Source organism: Populus alba, chromosome 7, assembly GCF_005239225.2.
Source record: "Populus alba chromosome 7, ASM523922v2, whole genome shotgun sequence".
NCBI classification, from domain to species: Eukaryota; Viridiplantae; Streptophyta; class Magnoliopsida; order Malpighiales; family Salicaceae; genus Populus; species Populus alba.
Genome location: NC_133290.1, coordinates 11421619 through 11440611, shown reverse-complemented (window position 1 = coordinate 11440611; position 18993 = coordinate 11421619). Strand labels below are relative to the sequence as shown.

General features: G+C 35.2%; 3 protein-coding genes across 4 annotated transcripts; 2 read left to right on the top strand and 1 right to left on the bottom strand.

The window, feature by feature from the left end:
- Nucleotides 1–4807, top strand: LOC118043617 (serine/threonine/tyrosine-protein kinase HT1). 2 transcript variants are annotated; one of them, XM_035051643.2, is made up of 5 exons: nucleotides 1–692; nucleotides 2118–2168; nucleotides 2375–3244; nucleotides 3425–3880; nucleotides 4398–4807. In XM_035051643.2, the coding sequence occupies exons 2-5, from the start codon at nucleotides 2124–2126 to the stop codon at nucleotides 4668–4670; spliced, it is 1644 nt and encodes a 547-aa protein (XP_034907534.1). In that variant the 5' UTR covers nucleotides 1–692; nucleotides 2118–2123; the 3' UTR covers nucleotides 4671–4807. The 2 variants fall into 2 exon arrangements, with proteins under 2 accessions (XP_034907534.1, XP_034907535.1); XM_035051644.2 differs by lacking the exon at nucleotides 2118–2168 and having other exon boundaries at nucleotides 2–692.
- A 6849-nt stretch (nucleotides 4808–11656) lies between these two features.
- Nucleotides 11657–12373, bottom strand: LOC118043615 (large ribosomal subunit protein uL24z). The gene has a single exon (XM_035051642.2). It carries the CDS (start codon nucleotides 12279–12281, stop codon nucleotides 11841–11843), a length of 441 nt encoding a protein of 146 aa, XP_034907533.1. The 5' UTR covers nucleotides 12282–12373; the 3' UTR covers nucleotides 11657–11840.
- Nucleotides 12374–14770: 2397 nt separating this feature from the next.
- Nucleotides 14771–17676, top strand: LOC118043614 (uncharacterized). Its single transcript, XM_035051641.2, has 6 exons — nucleotides 14771–15089; nucleotides 15345–15668; nucleotides 15758–15807; nucleotides 16257–16325; nucleotides 17027–17159; nucleotides 17368–17676. Exons 1-6 carry the CDS (start codon nucleotides 14981–14983, stop codon nucleotides 17382–17384), a joined length of 702 nt encoding a protein of 233 aa, XP_034907532.1. The 5' UTR covers nucleotides 14771–14980; the 3' UTR covers nucleotides 17385–17676.
- Nucleotides 17677–18993: the final 1317 nt, after the last annotated feature.

The window sequence follows — 18993 nt, the reverse complement described above, 5'->3', positions numbered from 1 at the left end:
AAAAAGTCAAAAGAGAGAAAAAAAGAAGGAAGCAAAAACAAAAATCACCCCTCTCCTTCTTCTCCTTTCTCTTCTCCTTTTCTTCTCTCTTTCCCTTCCCTTTTCCTTTTTCTTTCCCCGGCCGGTAGACCCACCAGGACAAACCTTCCCCGCCAGCCACCTTCCCTTTTTCTCTCTTCGTTGTGCCACCGATTCACCATCTCCCCAAACGCCGCCATCCTCGCTCCCCCTTTCCTTTCCCTCTTCCAGCAGCGGCCACAGCTCACAATCACCACCGACCTTGCTTCTTGACGCCGGAATCATTAACGTTGTCACCATTCATCCATCTCACCAGGGTTCCTCCTCGTCCGATCTCTGTCTCACCTCGGTTTTCTCTCGTCAACGACAACCTCCACAACGCCTGAAAACAGCAGCCATCTCAGGCTACCGTGAGAACAGATAATAACAACAACCAACAGCCACGAGTAGCAGCAATGGAAGTCTTCCAAGCCGCCTACTCTTCATCCTCTTCGATCTCCCTCTAGGTAGCGGTGGGTGGCACCGCTGGCAGAATCAAGAAGAATACAACGCTCCTCTCCAGCTTCATCCAATACACGCCTCGAAGCAGCATCGCCTCGTGGGACCAGACGAACCAGGCGTCGACGCGTGTCTGGCACGCGCCGTCACCACTGTAGAGGCAGAATCTTCAACAGGTGTTCTCCTCCTCCTCCTCCTCAGTTTCTGAATTTATTTTAAAGAAAGAAAAAATAATGAAATGGAAAGTGGCAGATTTGTCGCGGATTGGTTTTTGATGCGATGTGAGGGGTCGGAGACCCCGTTGTGATGTTGATGGGCCCCTAAAAAAGAGGCTGAGAGGAAGGAAAATTAGGAATTGTAGATTAGGGCCCCTTAAAAAGGGTACTGATTTAGTTTTGTTATGTTTTTGTGTTGATTGATGATGTGTCCAGTTCCCTGAGACATTCCTTTGACTGTCTCGGTCTGTTTATCAACCCAAAATGTGCATTTTGCTGCTGTCTGGGATGAATATCTGCCCTTTATCGGGGTGTTTGCATATGTCATTTCGAGTACGCTGCATGGACGTGTTTTAGTATTCTTTGATGCTGTAGTATGTGTTTCCATGTGTTCAACTTTGTTCTTATCGCATCTAGTTCAGATTTCTGGTGTGCGAGTCCCTGTGCTAAGGTTTTTTAGGTTGTCATCGTAATAAACACAATAATTTCTGCTTGTGCCAATTTGCACATCTCTTTCTTTGCTGTTTGCTCTTCTTTGCTTTAAAACGCTTATGGAATTACATTGAACCTTGATGGCATCACATTCAAAGTGTCCACATTCCACTAATTTGCATAATTGGGGCATCCAACAGGTTAATGGATCTATAATCCAAAGCCATTGAATTTTATGCTTGGAAACTTCTGCTTCAAGAAGATTAAGAAAAACGAAATTGTTCATGGTCAATAAAAGGAATTGGTCATTATTGTAACACACGAGATAGCAAACATTTGCTTGAATTCACCAGGACTCTCAAAGACTTTGTTCTTTTAAACTGGAAAGTATTTAGAGCATACCTAACATATGCTTAAATTAACTCACATCTTCTTGTTTGCCATTTTACATAGAAAAGACGAGCCTATTATGTATAGAGACAACCTGTTCCAAACAATAAACTTAAGCACAACACTTCAAAACATGTTTAAAAACATCAGTTCATTTTATTCATTTATGAAAAAGAAAAAGTTCATGGAAGAGGAAAGTCAAAAGTTATTATTGGATTATTCTCATTGCAATGAAATGCTATAATGATGTAATGGATGCAATATTTAATGATATATAAAGTTACTTTTTTATGCTTGCCACTGTTTGTATAACAGGTATAGAAAAATATTCATTTCTAAGAATTGAGAGTGGGTGGTAGAAAAATTAAAAAGTTTAAGTTTCACTAGACTATATTTCATGCTTTATTCAACGAAAATAAAATTAAAATCAAACAAAGCCTTGCAAAAAAATGTGATAAATTATTGTTTCATTATTTTTCAACAATAGTTGAGCGTGTCTTGTTTTTTGACGTGAATATTTTTTTTTTAATTATATTTGTTTATTGGGATTTGTGGGTTTTTTAGGCTTCTATGAAGGTGCCATTTTACATTGAAGCCAGAACAAGAAAAAAGAGGGTCAGTTGAAGAGCCCAAAAAAACCTTCTTTTGGTTGTGGATTGTCAAGGTTTTGATGGTTAAAGAGGGCTTTTATTCTATTTGTTTCAAGGGTTATGATGGATTTGATGGGTTTTGGTTTTGATTTGGATAAGATTGAAGTCTGCATATAACATGGTATCTTTCTTGTCTTATCTTAATGGGTTTGAATGATTTCTTGATTTTAGAGGTTTCAGCGATTGAATTGGCGGGATAGAGAAGAGGGAAAACAAAAAGAAATGGAGGAGGAGGCTAACTCTTGGATAAGGAGGACTAATTTCTCACACACAGTATGTCATCGTTTGGATTCTTCAAGGTTGGCTTCTTTTCCTATCAATATTCATACAGAGAGAATTGTGGGCTTGAAATCCAGGCCTGGAACAGGAACTGCTTCTCCCAAGCAGAAATCACAGCAATCTTTTTTTAATCAAAACTCTCAGCACTCCTTTCCCAATCAAAAATCACTTTCCTTTCCCAGTCAGAAATCATCAGTGTCTAATAATTCTCAGATTCAGAGAAATCCACTCAACAATAAGCAAAGATCTTTATCTCCTCTCCCTAAAACAATCCTTCCTGATACTTTTAAAGAAGCAAGGTCTGTTAATAAGAGATTCTCGACACCACTTCCTCGTAGAAAAGATCAAGACATGGGAATTATAGGAAAATTTTTGCATAAAGAGTTAAAAGAAACCAAGGAGAAGCTCAATACAAGCCCACTTAGGCACTTAGCCTTGATGAAGGGTGGTCATGAAAAGTCTAGGAGCAAGAAGGATTCTGCTTGGACAAAGTATTTTGATCATGGTGGAGGAAAGGTTAATGCTGTGGAAGCAGCTGACGAATGCAGTGTTGATCTGTCTAAGCTGTTTCTCGGGCTTAGATTTGCTCATGGGGCACACAGTAGGCTTTACCATGGTTTATATAAAGATGAACCTGTTGCGGTTAAACTTATTAGGGTACCAGATGATGATGAAAATGGAAACTTAGCAATTCGATTAGAGAATCATTTCAACAGAGAAGTCATGCTTCTATCTCACCTTCACCATCCAAATGTCATTAAGGTGATTAGTCTGGTCGTAGTGCATAATTTTGCTGCTTAGTGGAATCATGCAATTGGAAACTTTTTTTTTTAATAGTTGATGAATTTTAGCCATCACTGAAATTATCATTATTGGAATGAGTATTCGATTGCTAACTTGTTTAATCCTTTCTAAGTTACATATTTTGATTTGGCAATACAGTTTGTAGCAGCATGCAGAAAGCCTCCGGTTTATTGTGTTATAACAGAATATCTATCTGAGGGTTCCTTGAGAGCATACTTGCACAAGCTTGAGCATAAAACTCTCTCCTTGGGGAAATTAATGACAATTGCTTTGGACATTGCTCGTGGAATGGAATACATTCACTCTCAAGGTGTCATTCATAGGGACCTTAAACCAGAGAATGTCCTTATTGATGAAGAGTTCCACTTAAAGATTGCTGATTTTGGTATAGCTTGTGGAGATGCATATTGTGATTCCTTGGCTGATGACCCTGGCACTTATAGATGGATGGCACCTGAGATGATAAAAAAGAAATCCTATGGGCGAAAAGTTGATGTGTACAGCTTTGGACTCATCTTATGGGAAATGGTGGCTGGAGCAATTCCCTATGAGGATATGACTCCCATCCAAGCTGCTTTTGCAGTAGTGAATAAGGTATGCAGTTCCTAGTACTTTATTTATTGTCAATATTTTTGTTTGAATTCATAAATTTAATCTGGTACATTTTATCCTATCCTGTTTCATTTCTCCATGTTTTTATTCATCTCTGTACAAGCTTTGTCTTTCATTGATTGCATTTATGAACTCCTTTTTTACCCACCAACCCTTATTTTATGTTTTCCTCTGTCTAACTTTTTTGCATCCATCTTGTGTGTTTGGCGGAGGATTTTGGACCGAAGCTGTTTTTGTTCTCTGTGTAAGGAATGTGAAATCTAGTGACATATTCATCACCCTTGGTATCTGCATAAGTACTAGATTAATGGTAATTTGAAACTGTTTGGATCAGGCTGATAGTCTGAGTAAGAATTTCCATTGATTGCTTCCTTTTGGTTTGGTTTGTTTTCCATCTATTCTTTCCCTATCATGTCTTAGTTCTCTATGTTTTATGAAAATCAATGGTGTGTTTTATATACGAAAAGTACAACTTTTGAAATTTCTAATGTCTATCCAGAATTCAAGACCTGTTATCCCGAGGGACTGTCCTGCTGCGATGGGAGCTCTAATTGAGCAATGTTGGTCATTGCAACCAGATAAGAGGCCAGAGTTTTGGCAGATTGTAAAGGTACTGGAGCAATTTGAATCTTCTCTTGCTCATGACGGAACCTTGAATCTGGTACTGAACCCAACTTGCCAAGATCATAAGAAAATAATGCTCCATTGGATTCAAAAGCTTGGTACTGTGAATCCTAATAGCACACCAATGCCTAAACCTAAATTCACATGAATCTTTTTTTATGGCTTGGCTTTTGTAATGTACCCAGGTTACTTGTAATTAAAAAGGGTTGTTTTTAAGCCCCTTTATTTGTACTCTTCTCATGCGAGGGTCAATTTAAGAGATTGGTAGGCGTATTTCACGTGAAATGTCATCTTTTTACAAATATACACAAAAGAAATCATTATAATTTGGGGTGTTCAAAGCATTTTAAGCATCAGGAGAAAATAGAATAGTTCTTTTTAGAAGGCTATGATCTTGGAGTAGCTCGCCCTTGTTTAAATATCTTATGTTTGCTAAACAATCTGTCATGGACTCATTCTTTTCTTCCTCAATTTTTTCTTACGTCATCTGATGTTTTTCGTGTTGCCCTTACTGTTCTCCGTAGTACTTTTGTCATGCATTCTAACTCAAATTTTGCTATCAAGAACAAGTTAATATGTGTTGCCAAGCACCTCTAGATTAACTTAATTGTTTTCTACCTCGATTTGATTGGTTCTCTCCATTGCTTAGGTTTCCACAGGTTAGAGGTGTTAGCCATGCATTTTTCTTAGTAAACGGTTGAATGTTTTGCCTCGTACTTTGTTTTCTTTTTATTGAATTCCTGTTGACATTAAGATATTTCACTCTGGGGCTGTCGTGCCGTGGATGCCCCCATTTTCCCTCCTGACCACCTTATTGGTGATGGCTACGATGACTTGTGTGCTCACCTTGGACTTGTAATATGGTCACGGGTTCATAGATTTCCAATTCACTCGGCACTGTCTCACTCAATTCTGATCTCTTACGTTTCTTTGCGAACGTTAATCTTAACTTGTTTCTGTTGTGTAATAGAAATATATATATTTTTTTATTTGATGATACAAGGGTATTTTTCAGAGTTTGTGCTTCTCCCCGTGTGTCATTATAGCAGTAATAGTTATGTGCAAGTGTGAACAACTATTTCTTTTAATGTGTGGGTAGGCAAAATAGATTAATTGCGTTCTCTTTATTCCATAACAAATCTCGCTTTGCTATTGGATATTTTTGCGCCACACATCTCCCTCGGTTTCATTTGTATCTTGTTGCTTGTCCTAAATTATTGGTGCAAGACAATGAACCAAGAAACAGGAAAGAAGGGCTCGACATGCAATCTTTTTTTATAAATAGTGAAGAAGCTGTACCAACTTCACACCGGATTGGGTTTTCTTTGGCTGCATTTTGGCTTAAGGTGATTGGGCGGTTTTTCTCTATGAGTTGGGCATTTCTTGCAAAAACAAGTTTATTATGGTTTAAATTAGTAAACATAGAAGGAGAAAATAATATATATATAAAAAAAAGAAAAACTTAGGGAACGCGTGTTTATTGAATGTACTGGTGTGAAGTTCTTGAATGAACTCGAATAGATTGAACTCGAATGCTTTACTTGGTGACCATATGTATTTATAAATCCTGACCATGTCAGTTTAGCTCATGAGTATTAATGTTGCAAATACCTTGTGGTGCATGGAGTTTGTAGTGAGTTGCCATTGATTGTGGTGTTTTGTACAGAGAATTTGGTGTATGCTAAGAGCACTGGTGAGGGATTTAGAGCTGCGCAAAGTGTGCATCAGTGAATGGTGCGAGACGTTGCTCCGACTTCTCAAAACTCAAGCAATACATTGAGGTGCGTGTCAAGCATCGTTTGGGAACGTGATGCACACCAAGTTCCCAACAAATTAATTTTTTTTTTTTGTTAAAATTGAATACAATTTGTACTTTTTGGATTGTTTTGATGTGCTGATGTTAAAAATAATTTTTAAAAAATAAAAAAAACATCATTGACATGCATTTCGGTATGAAAAATTATTTGAAAAGCAACCGCTATTACTGTCAAACACATGAAGTGCTGATTTGAGACCCAAAAATAGTTTTTCGGTCATTTGAGGTTGGCCTGAATTGACCGCTAAGGTGTTTGGCTATTCAGGCGTGGCTTGAAAAGACGAGGACTACTAGTCGTTGTCGAGAAGTGACCTGAATGACTAGAATTTTTGTTTTTTTTTTTTTAGCAAACTTATTGCTTCACCAAATAGCATTCGCCTTTCATCATCCAGGAAGAAAATGATATCTCCGCCTTGATGGGGTTGCATGGAATGGCTTTGTTGGTTGGTCAATTTTAGCAGGGCTTTCGTTCACACAAGCACGTAACAACATTTCCAAAGGCAAAAAAAAAAAAATAAAATAAAATAAAATTTATATATATATATATATCTCCACCGTTTATTGCTTCCACCATAGTTGGTAAGGATGCCGTTCTAGACTTCATTAATGGCGGGCCTCACCCAACATAACCTGTTCAGCAATAATGCAGTGTAAAAATAGAAAAAAAAATCTCTTACACACCAAAAGTAACAGGGATTTTCCGGTGGTTTGGTTCCAAGCTGTAGAACATTTGTAGGTTTCATGTGGATTTCACATGATAGAACTCACGAGAGTTGGAATCACAACTTGTATACTGTTATGGCTGCTTGCGTAGGGTTTTATTTATTTGCTTTTGTCACTTTCATGGTTAGGTTGGCATGCAATGTTTAGTTGAAGGAGTCCTAAACTTGTACAGATGCAATGGAACTAGTAACAATCTTTTCTCTAATTTTCTTTTATAAAAAGGTATTAGCAGGCCATCGATCCACGAATCCTGGACAGGTTTTTGATGCTGAGCTGCAGCATACTTCACGCACTTTTCTTTTGTTGTTTTCTTGCTAAGAAATTGTTAAATTTTAGAGTGTAACTTTCACATGAAGGACATTGACAATTTTTGAAGGTTTTCTATTTTCAGTACCATGTTCTTCTAAGTCAAATATAATGAATGAATGCATTTTAAAAGTAAACAAACAAAAAATCGGTTGTAGTTTCTTTTATCATTGTTACGGGGCTCTATACTTGTAAGAACCAACGATTTTCTTATGGTATAGTTAAATTTAAAGTATAAAATAGAAGTTATCCGGATTAAATTATTAGAATGATGTAAAACTCTTAATCATATGGTCAAGTAACCTTCAATAAAATAAATAATAATTTGAAAAGTTGAAAATCAAGTTTGATTAGAACCTTAAAACCCAACATATAAAATTTTTGAATTTTCTAAATTTATTTAACTTAAAATTTTTTTCTGATATGAATCTGACTTGTTTATAATAAGTTTTAATTTCGACCTTGGTTACTATAGCAAAAAAGATCTAAAAATAAGATCAAATTTCATATGAGATGTGGTTAGGAATTTTAGAATTAGTATATAAAATTTTAGAAATTTCAGAATTGATTTAGTCCAAATTCTCCCTTGTTTTGTGTATTGTGGTAGATTCGAAAAAAGTGAATTTTGGATGTTATTTTCTCATTTTTTTTTTTTCTCTTTATACTATTGATTTATTTTGAGATAAAAATAAACTAAAATAATAACATTTTTTTTTTAAGAAATCCTAGACACAAACTACTAAGCTCTAGACACAAAATAATAAAAAACCAAATCAAAGACAACTAAAGCTAAGGAGGCCGAAACTAATAAGAAAATAAAGGATATAACCTAATTTTTAGAGTTTAGCTCTGATACCAACTAATGTGAATCTCTTGATTACGTGGTCAAGCAACCCCTAATGAAGAAGATAACAATATGGAAAGCTGAAAATCACAAACAGTACACAAAGATCTAGTTTAATAGATTTGATAATATTTGTCTAGTAACTTTGACTCTCTTAAAATAATATGTTTATAAACTCCATTTGACCTGAAAAGTTACCAAAATATAGTTTTATGTATTTAATATCTCTATGTAAAATTTCAGCGTGTCTTGATAAATGATTTGAGAAATATGCTTAATCTTGAAAAACTAGTCAGCAGGTATTTTAAAGTCAAATTCAAACCTGACTTGATTGGTATCATAAAAGTAAATGATAGAATATTTGATGCAAGTAGTTGTTGAGTTTGAATGAATCAACTAACCTAGATTTTATCATAATATAAATTAGAATGATTTTTGTTAGTTTTTCGTTTATCAGAAGCTATGATGTTTGGCTATAAATAACGTAGATGGGTTGAACAACCATTGAGCAATTAAAAATAAAATATCCAACACTTTTTATAAACTTTTACGAAAACTGTATTCCTGTTTGACTGAAATGCTTGGATTCAAGCAATTGACTTTAATCACCAAAAGGAGGTGAGTGTGTAGGACAGCGCAATAGAAGCACGGGCTCCGATCGCAAGTGTTCTCGGACCAAATCCAAAACGTTGCCTCTACACACAAGAAATGACTCGATCTTGATCCTAATAATGAAGATTTGAAGCCCGGCTTGGCTGATGCTCAAGCAGCTGCCTCCAGAAGCTGTACAGCGCACTCGTCGAGACTGTTTGGTGATGCTTCCGTCGATTCAGAGATATGGGCGAAGTTGATGGCGGATCCATCCGAAAGAATGAAGCTGCAGTCATCGGCAGGGAAAAAACGGGTGTTGCAGTCCCACACCGTGTATTCAAATGTTTCAAAAGGAGTTCTTGCAAAGTCTTCAGATATGTTATTAAATTAAATTCATCAAACAGTTATTTATTAAGAGTAACAGTTCAAACTCGATTGAAACTATACACGATAAAAGTTTAAATTGTTTGGCTCTGCAATTGAAATAAATTTCAATACTTTTTGAATCGTTTTGATGTGCTGATGTCAAAAATGATTTTTAAAAATATCATTGACATGTATTTCGGCACGAAAAGCTATTTGAAAAGCAATCGCTATCACACTGCTAAATACGCTCTAAACTTGAATGTGAGAAATGAAACAAAAGCATAAAAAATTTATATGATAAAGATTTTTAAAATAGGGAATATAATAAAACGAGTGGGTAGTTATTATAAATTACGTAATGCTTTCAATACATGTATTTATACTCATGTAGGGATAATTCTAGAGATTTAAAGAATAACTATATCATAAATAAATCATACAGAATGAAAAGGATAAATTGAATTTAAACTTTAAAATCAATTCCAACAGCTCAATAATCTAATTTGTTGTTGCTGCTGCTAGGTTGGAAATGGAGGCTTAAATAAGTAAATTAATAGGAATTACCCACGGTTGACTTTTTTTTTTAGAGGAAAAGCCCACAGGCATGATAAAATGGAGCCCGCCCGAACTTTGATGTGCTCTGATTCCAGTCCCTAATTTAGAAAGATTGAAACTTGTATCATCTTCAACGACCCTCGAACACAAGAATGAAGCTTGATTGGTTTGAATTTTTTTAGATTTTTCAAGCTTGCCTTGAACTCAGCATGTTAAAGTTGTTTATTGAGGCTATAAAACTGGCCCACGCTTCACCTTGTAAATGAGCTATGTTTAAATTGTGACTTGATTGTTATAAAATAAATAAAGGAATACAAGATATATTTTACAAGGATATCATAAAGGCTTTGGTTGATCGATCCAGGATTAGCATGGTTTTGAAGGATTGAAATGTTTAGCTTATGTTGGAGGTGAAATCGGTGCAGGCCTGTGCAAGTCTCCAAGATTAAGTATTTATCGCCACCGGATGTTATTGTGATGATACATGGTGAAAGGCGGGGGACGGAGAAAGAAATAAAAAACTATTCCAGAGCTGAAAGCCGCCGGAGAAAAAATTCACTTCTCCGTCGCAGCAGGATCAGATAATTGTGCTATCTTGATGTTCTAGTTAACTAGAAAGCTATATATATTGCCTTCAGTGGAACACTAACCCTGACATTAATAAAATTGCACGTTAACTGGCCTCAGCAGAGCTCTCTATTCATCGCTCGTTTAGAATATCATCACCATTAACATCAAGAATCTCAAACAAGAGGCCACACATCTGATTTACAAAAGAATTTACTTGCTACAGATACAAACCCAAATCAGAACTAATACAAATGACTAGAAAAGCTGCGACAAAGCATGAACAACTATGCCAAAAGTTTACATGCAGGCACAATTGCAATCAATCCTAGGTCATTTATGTCAAAGGTGTTCTTCAAAGACGAACAACTGTTTTGTTTCCAATAGTCAATGAACATGGTAAAGAAACATGGTAAGATTATTGAAAAGGGATATATATCTTGTCATAAAATGCAGTCAAGTTTAAGTTATAGGGTACAAACAACAGCTGTCTAGGATCACACACCTCGTTTCTGTATACTTAACAAGATTCATTTAACAAATCCTGGAAAGATCTACAAATCCACTTATGATATAGTAAACAATTAGATGAAAAAATATATACATCACCAAGCCTGCACATGCAAAGGCAACCGTATCATGTGAAAATTCAAGGTTTTCATGATCTATACTAGATGAAAAAATCAGCAATGATGGTGGCTTAATAAGGTAAAAAATCCTCTGAATCCCATAAGAGAATCCAACTCTGCAATCATGAAGACCTCTCATAAGCAATATGCACTTGTAAATTACATGCATTGGAATCATGTTTGTAGCATCCAATTAATTCTTACTCAAGCAATCACAATTGACATATTTTGAGACTGGCATATAAATTCTCCGGCATTCTTAAAACCGCAACGTGCCATTCTAATTTTAGCCTAAGCTACTACGTTTCCAAATATATTCCCATGTTTATATGTTAAACTTACAAAGTGAAGACAACCAATTAGACAAAAACGTTTATGGCACAAACCTAGACCCAAATGCATACCAATTCCTAACACGAATTGAATAACCTAATTAAAAACAAACCACTGTCCCAACACCCTACCAAATTCCTAGCCCTATCCCTGCTTGCTTACATTCAGAGCGACTACCAAGTTCCAACTCCAATCTAAAACCCATAAATGATTGACCAAAAATAATCCTACTAATGTTTCAACCAATTAGACTCGAAAGCATACACAATAACATGCAAGAACCCAGCTACTTAAGCCACAAAACCCCAGCTACCCAGTTCTGGTCTAAACCTACAGCATCCAAACAAACACAATCCCAATTACACTTTCAGCAGTAAAATGTAACAAAAAGACAACAATAAGAGTGCCAGAACAAAATCCAGGTCACAGTAGAAAGTAACAAAATCCAGGTTACAGTAGAAACCTTAAAGTCTCCAAGCATTAACAAAAAAGATAACATGCTAGTAGTATCGAGAAAATAGCTAAATCATTCAAAACCTCGCCCTTGTAAACATAAATCAACTAAATATTTCATTGCAGACAAACCAATTAGTCCACATTCTGCATGATGTCCTCAGCAGTGAACTTAGTGCCCTTCTCTTTATCTCCAACAGCGCGTCCCTTTGCTTTGCGATCCAACAAAGACTTCCTGTCCTTATCAAGCCTCAACTTGGTAATAACAACCTTGGACGGGTTGATACCGACATTAACTGTAGACCCATTCACCTTCTCACGTGTAATCCTCTCGATGTGGATTACCCACTTTCTGCGATAAACTTGAACCACCTTTCCCTCACGTCCTTTATAAGTCCCACGAACAACCTGGACTTCATCGTCCTTGCGGATAGGCATGGATCGGACGTTGTACTTCTGGCGGAGATCGGTGGACAGTGGGGCGCTCATTAGGATCCTACGCAGGGAGGAGGGCGCCGAGAAGTGGGCCTTCCGGTTCTTGCGCCTGGAGGAGGAGACTCTAGGGTTGTACTTCATGGTAACGGTTGTTGTGGCTGCTGCAGCTGCGGGGGTTAGGGGTTTCTTGGGAGAGGTGGCGCTGCGGAGACGAAATGAGGAATGGAAAGTGAAGGCATTTATATAGGGTGAAACCGTGAAAGGATGTGGGGGACTAGGGTTTTTAGTTTTTGGTGGGCTCCCAGGTTGGGCCTGATTCTGTGTATTTGGGCTGGAGTTTGATTTGATTTTATGGCCTTTAAAGTTCGGTTGTTAGTTTTCTTTTTCCAACTTTACTACTAAATTATTTACAAAATATTTGTTGGTTTTTTTTTTTTGGTACAAATAATTGAGTCAACACTAGTCTAATCAAGTCGTTGTAGGTAGCATTTTAGTTTAATTTTAAATATAATAAAATAAATATATTAATATTATGAATACATTTTTAAATGTCATGATTCTTTTTAATTAAATAAAAAAAATTATAAATCATAAACCGATAGAGTTATTAATTTTAATAAAATACTAAAATAAAAGGATATTTTTCTCCTAAAACTAAAAAAATAGATACATATACAAATTATTAAACCCTATTTTTTAAATATTGAAGGTTTTTTTTTTATTTCATCTTTAAATTATTTTTTTTTCCAAGAATAAATGATTTTTATTTTTATAAATGCATTATATAAATATAATTTATTTATATAAAAAAGAAAAGAAAAAGGAGTTTTAGATAAATTGCATCAACCTCTTTGAAAATTTATATAAAAAAATAACAACTATTTAAAAATGTAATGTATCTAAATAAATTTTAAAAATGGGAGAGATGATATTAATTAAAAAATAAATAAAAAATATATTGAAAAGGAAAATAAAATAAGGAAATATATTAATTAAAAAAAAAAAAAAAAAAAACATACAAGAGATCACGCTATAGAGCCTCGCAGGTTAGGCCCGTTTATTTGAATCAACTGGGATTTAGAGCTCATCTTCCACTGCTCAATCACATCATGGTGGGATTTTAGAGTTTCTTAGATGTTAATATTTGACAATCTTTGTTGTCTTTTTCTTTAAATCTGTAATTAAGAAAAGAAGAGTGAAATTTTCGTTTTAAAAATATTTTTAAAAGATATATATTTTTTTTATTTTAAATTAATATATTTTTAAAGTTTTTGATGTGTTAATATTAAAAATTATTTTTAAAAAATAAAAAAAAAATATTATTAACATATTTTTTAAATAAAAAAATTTTTAAAATAAAAAAAAACTACAATTATATCTCCAAACACGTTCTAAAAACCGATCATCTTCTATAATAGGATCTTGAATAAGTTGGAGCGACTAACAAAATCTTCTCCATGGTTACAAGTCCAGCTAAAAGATCATCTAAGTATTTACCCTCAATCTCTCTCAAACTCCTGAAAAACATAATTAATTCTAGATGATTGTTTCAAGTATTGAAGAATTCAGTATTTAAAGGAAAGAAAATCTTTCGTAGAATCTTGAATAATATTCCTGAGCTCTTGAAGTTATCAAACGCATGAACTCAAAACAACAAAATTTTCCATACTGCCAGTAACCACAAACTGAATAGTTGGGATATTCATTGACAATGTTAGTGGTAGAGCCCATGGTTGAAAGAAATCACAAATAAGAAAATATGGCCTTAATGTTTGAGAATCTGCTACTTGCCATATCAAATGGTTACATCTAGTTTTCGCAAGAGATGATTTGGAAAGATCTGAAATTAAGAAGAAAAGAATAAGAAACTGAGATTGTTTGCTGCTATTTTTTTTTTTAATTAATATGGGTGTCCGGACCAACTTGCGAGTACCTCGATTAATCACACGGGCTCTAAAGTTAACGATCATGTAAACCTCTAGTAACTGGTCCTGATATTTGTAAGACTCAAACTAATAATTTTTAAAAAATAAATTTAAGACCTGATCAATTAAACTACACCCTTTTTAATTTTTCATTCTATAATATAATATTGCATGTTTATCTATGTCAGCTTTTTTTACATGTTGTTTTTCTCTTTTGAAAATAAAGTGCAAAATGACTATGACAATCATGTTTTTAGCAAAAAAAAAAAAAAAAAAACAATCACCAAAACAATCAAGCATGATAAAGAATCATGTCATGTTACTAAATCTTTCACTACATTAGTTTTGATTTGCTTCTGTTTAGTGTTGTTGTTTTTCTTTTCACAATAGGTTGCTGTAAATTTGACAATTTCTATACGGGAGAAACATGCATTTTCACTCCACTTGAATTAAAAGTATGCTTTTATACGTATTTGCTAAATCTGTGTTGATTTTCTCATTTACATATTACAATTTGATATGTGCCCCATCAAGCGAGAAGGCAGGCGAAAAAATATCAAGCCACTGTTCAAATCGACAATGTTTCTAGTATATATATATATATATATATATATAATTGGATTGAATTGAAAAGGCAAGTTTTGTGGGGTCACACAAACAAAATTATGTGAGGATGGGCTTGGATTAATGGGCCCCATGTATTTGCCTTGAATGATCTTGTGCCTTTCTGTTTAGGGCTTGTACTCCCTCTCTCCTTTTTGACAAAACAAGATTTGAATTTCCGAAACGGATAAAAAAAATGCATTGCCACTCCAAAATCAACAGATCCTTTGTGGTTTTGTTCCTTCACATTTTCTCAAATTGATTGCTTAATTCCTACTGTATTATGCTTCTTTAAGATCTGTTTGGCTCACAATGGCTAGAGGGAGAGTGAAAAAGACTGTCAAAGAATCTGCCTCGAGTAAACAAGAGAACCAGCCCCAGGTTAAAGAACCCGAACAATTCCCATTAATTGACCAAGCAGGTGCCTTTTTTTTTTTTCAAGTTTCTGCTTCTTTGATTTTTTTTTCAATTTTCAAGTAAATTAGCGGTGAATTGAGCGAAAGGAAATTGGGTTTCGCTGGAGATTATGAACCCATTTTTTCATTTTCTTCTTGGGTTGATTTTTACTTAGTTAGCTATTTTTTAAGCAGTCAGTCGTATCTGAATTATAAAACAAAACGTTTTATTTTTTTTTTTTTTCTGGGGTTAAATTTGGGTTTGAATCTGTTTTGTGCAGTGGAGCGTCAAATTGCGGCAATTAGGGCAATGCGTGATGTGGGAATCGAGCATTTGCTAACAGAATTGCGGTTGCTGCGATCGTATTTTACTAAGGAACAGCTGAAAACACCTGTTTTGCAGTTTTTTAAAGAAAACCTGCCCAACTTGTCTATTGAAAGAAATGAGGAAAATGGAGAGTTTCTTGTGAAGTTTAATGACAATGTTGATGGTTTTTCAGATGGGGGAAACATTAATGCTTCTCTCTTACGTCGTTTGTCCATGGCTTATCCTAGTTGTTCTGCTAACTTATCTGTTGGTCATTTTGGATTATCAAGCGATGCAGGTAAAACAAAAAAATGGAGAATGGAGATGGGAATTTGTTTTTATAGAAGTTAGTCGCGTATCTGACATGGGTTGCTTGATTGGTGGCAGTGAAAACAAGCATATTTGGCGCAGCTGATCATTTGCAGATGACGGACTTTGTATGTTTTATATAATTTTATTTTTTACGTTATGAAACTAGAATGGCAACAGAGTTTTTTTTTACAACCATTCGATTCCTTATTTGAAGGGTGTGAAGAGCTATCTTTCCTCCTTATATTTGTTGCATTTGCAGTGGTAGGAAGGTTTTCTTATCATTAAAACAAGTTTACTGGTTGATGTGTGTTGTTTGAAGATGAAAAGTCTGTAGTTTGAACCTTATTAGCACACTCCTTGAACGGTGAAGAAATTAAAAATTTCTAACCTTCTCTTTCCTTATTTTTCATTTACCAAAAAAAGTCCATTTTTTCAGACATAGCTAAACATGTTTCTTTATGCATTAAGCTTGTAAAGGCATGCATTTGTAGGTCATCCAAACACCTCCTGGTGTTAATGATTAAGGCAAACTTCCATTCTTTATTACACGTCAATTAACACTTCTTTTTCACAGGTTTTGGAGGGTCAATCTGATTCTCAGATGCTTCGGATGCATGATGGTGATGGTCTCCAAACTCCTGGGGTTAGTAGCTTCTCCACGATCTTTAACTTATTTTCATCCTCTTGTTTTTCCTTTTATTAAGTTGTGCGAGAAACATAAATGATCAAGTGGAAGACATGATTATCCTTTTAGTTTCTATAAATTTCTTTAGCTTCTCTTACAGTAATGTATTGCAAGCTGCAAGCTGTGTTTGAGTGGCTTGTCCGTCACCCAAGCATTTTTCCAGAACCATGCTGTCCATTGTCTAGAGTGTTTTATTGAATGTTGTGATGAAAAAACTCTTGGAGCAGTGAAGAGCATTGAGAAAATTATTAATTGGTGGTTGGAAGTTTAGATAATTGTTTATCAAATCAAATTGCCATTGGCAATTGAGTCTTTCATAACATATAGCCTGCGACCCTATTCAGGTGGAAATATTTGGAATAATTAGGAAAGCATGTTTCTGTTGCAGAAAAGTCTTCATGAAAGCCTTTTCCCCTGGATGATGTTTTCATTGGGCTGCTAGGCAGCTCCATTGCTATGAATTGACTGATCCAGGGCATGTCCCATGAGCTCTTTTTTGAAGGTTCTAATGAATATCACATTGAAGCTTAAGGAGTTTCATTCTCTCTTTTTGCATCTATGTGATCTGATGTTGCATCCAGAAGGCAATTCAATTTGCCTTCTTAAATTTTAATCACCAAAAATGTCCAGTGTCTGACATGCCTTCATTGTTGATGCAGGCCAGCAGTCAGAGACTGTCCATTGGCATGACACCAAGAACTCTAAGGCTTCCCAAACCTGGTGAAATGCTTCTCTCTGTGCGGGGTTCACCTCTTGGTGTGTACAGGGAAGACAACATGGAAGCCATACATGGTATGCTTTTAATGCAAAAGTATATCCAATGCCTTTGCAATGTTTGATTTACATACTGCATGGATGAGTGGATGAGCTTGCCCTTTATTATGTCATACTTTTGAAAGTTGTTCAAGTCTGAAAACTCTTAATAAACGAATTGACCTTGTTTCCTTGTATTATTATATATGTCACACTTTGATTCTGATGGACAAAACGCTGATTGCAGAGTCAGACGAGGATTGACAGGATTTATATCATCCAACTAGTCATTGTTTAGAAGATGCAGCACTCACTGACCCTATCGGTTCTAAAGTATTATGAGCTTGTTCAAACGTGTAGTGTAACGCAAGAAACTGTACCCAATTCCCATTGCTGTGTATGTTCGTGGTTATTCTTAGTTGAAACGTAGTCTCGCCTGTTGACAATCTGCGGTGTAAATTTCTCACTTAAAGGGACCTCATAGTTACAAGATGTGGACCCATTTATTCCAAATTAGTCTGCTAGGATTCAATGGAATATTGACGGCAGTTGATTATCTGGTTTGGTTTTTTAGGTAGCAAAAGGAAGGAGAAGCAGCATTAAATCTTGCTTGTAAATTGGTAAGGTCCATAGCTAGAATGTCACGTTTAAGCCATGCAATCTTATCACTGAAAAAAAGAAAAAAAAAAAGCTGGTTAAGCTGCAGAAACAACCGTGCTTTATCAGGATCGCTGATGCCGAATATCTGGAAACCTAAGTTGAAATGCAGACAGAGAAGATGCACACAAAAAGCTGGCGCAGCAAGGAGTACATTCAAGATATCCTGAGGCATACTGAATTTGAAAATAAAAGTAAATATAGTGAAGGATGTTGATTTTCAAGAAACAAAGCAAGAAGAACAGCAAGACTGTGATCAGGAGGCTAAAAGGACAACGGAAGACATACCAAGCTGTGTGCTGTCAAAATCATTTCAGCAGTCTACCAATCAGAGACGAAATAGCCAACTGTTCCATTGTGATATGAACTCTACAAAATCCTTCTGCCACATTCTTGGCATCGTTATGTGCACTGCCTGAACCCTTGAGAGGAATGGCGGAATCCGAACTTGCCCCTGAAGATTTGGAAGCTCCGGAAGCATCCAAGGAGAACTTTTTATTACGGATGATGCCATTTAAAATAAATTTTTTTGTTTTTAATTAAAAGTTGATCACGAATTTGAGCAAACAAATACGGATGAAGCAGCGGCAGTTGCCGGGAATGTGTTGATGTCAATTTTTTTTGTCACAAGAAACGAGGGTGAGATATTTTTTTTTCTTTTTACAACGCTGATAGAACATATTTTATTAATAAAGAAATATTAGTATATCACTAAATTATTACGTTATGTGCGGTCAAAGAAATTTTGAGCGCACACACCAAAAACAAAGCTTGGATGACAATATTATTTATAAAAAAAATAAGAAATATCTAATACTTGTATCATCAATTTGATTGGATTCAATAAAATTAAGTAGTTTAATAATTTGATTTAAATTATAGACTATAATAATAGACAAACATTAAAAAAAATATTTGGCAACAATCAACCAAAACAAATAAGTTACTGATATTGTGCTAAAGAAAAAAAAATCATTAGCAACTTATTCTCATTCTATTATACTGATGAATTTACATACGAATATATTTGGTCGGTATTTCAAATACTAACCGATAAATTTATCGACGGTATATGGCCGTCAGTAAATCATGATATCACTGACGGAATAAAATCCGTCGGCATATTTCAAGCATGAATTTTTTTTTTGTGCATAAATTTCGTCTGTAAAACTATCAGCAAACGATTTTTTTGTGTTTCCGATCGATATAGCGACGG

Excerpts from the sequence above, each read along its gene's own strand:
- LOC118043615 (XM_035051642.2), bottom strand. The coding sequence starts at position 12,281 with ATGAAGTACAACCCTAGAGTCTCCTCCTCCAGGCGCAAGAACCGGAAG.
- LOC118043614 (XM_035051641.2), top strand. The coding sequence starts at position 14,981 with ATGGCTAGAGGGAGAGTGAAAAAGACTGTCAAAGAATCTGCCTCGAGT. Across the intron at positions 15,090-15,344 it reads CCCATTAATTGACCAAGCAG|TGGAGCGTCAAATTGCGGCA; the intron begins GTGCCTTTTTTT and ends TGTTTTGTGCAG. Across the intron at positions 15,808-16,256 it reads ATTTGCAGATGACGGACTTT|GTTTTGGAGGGTCAATCTGA; the intron begins GTATGTTTTATA and ends TCTTTTTCACAG.
- LOC118043617 (XM_035051643.2), top strand. The coding sequence starts at position 2,124 with ATGAAGGTGCCATTTTACATTGAAGCCAGAACAAGAAAAAAGAGG. Across the intron at positions 2,169-2,374 it reads CCAGAACAAGAAAAAAGAGG|AGGTTTCAGCGATTGAATTG; the intron begins GTCAGTTGAAGA and ends TCTTGATTTTAG. Across the intron at positions 3,881-4,397 it reads CTTTTGCAGTAGTGAATAAG|AATTCAAGACCTGTTATCCC; the intron begins GTATGCAGTTCC and ends ATGTCTATCCAG.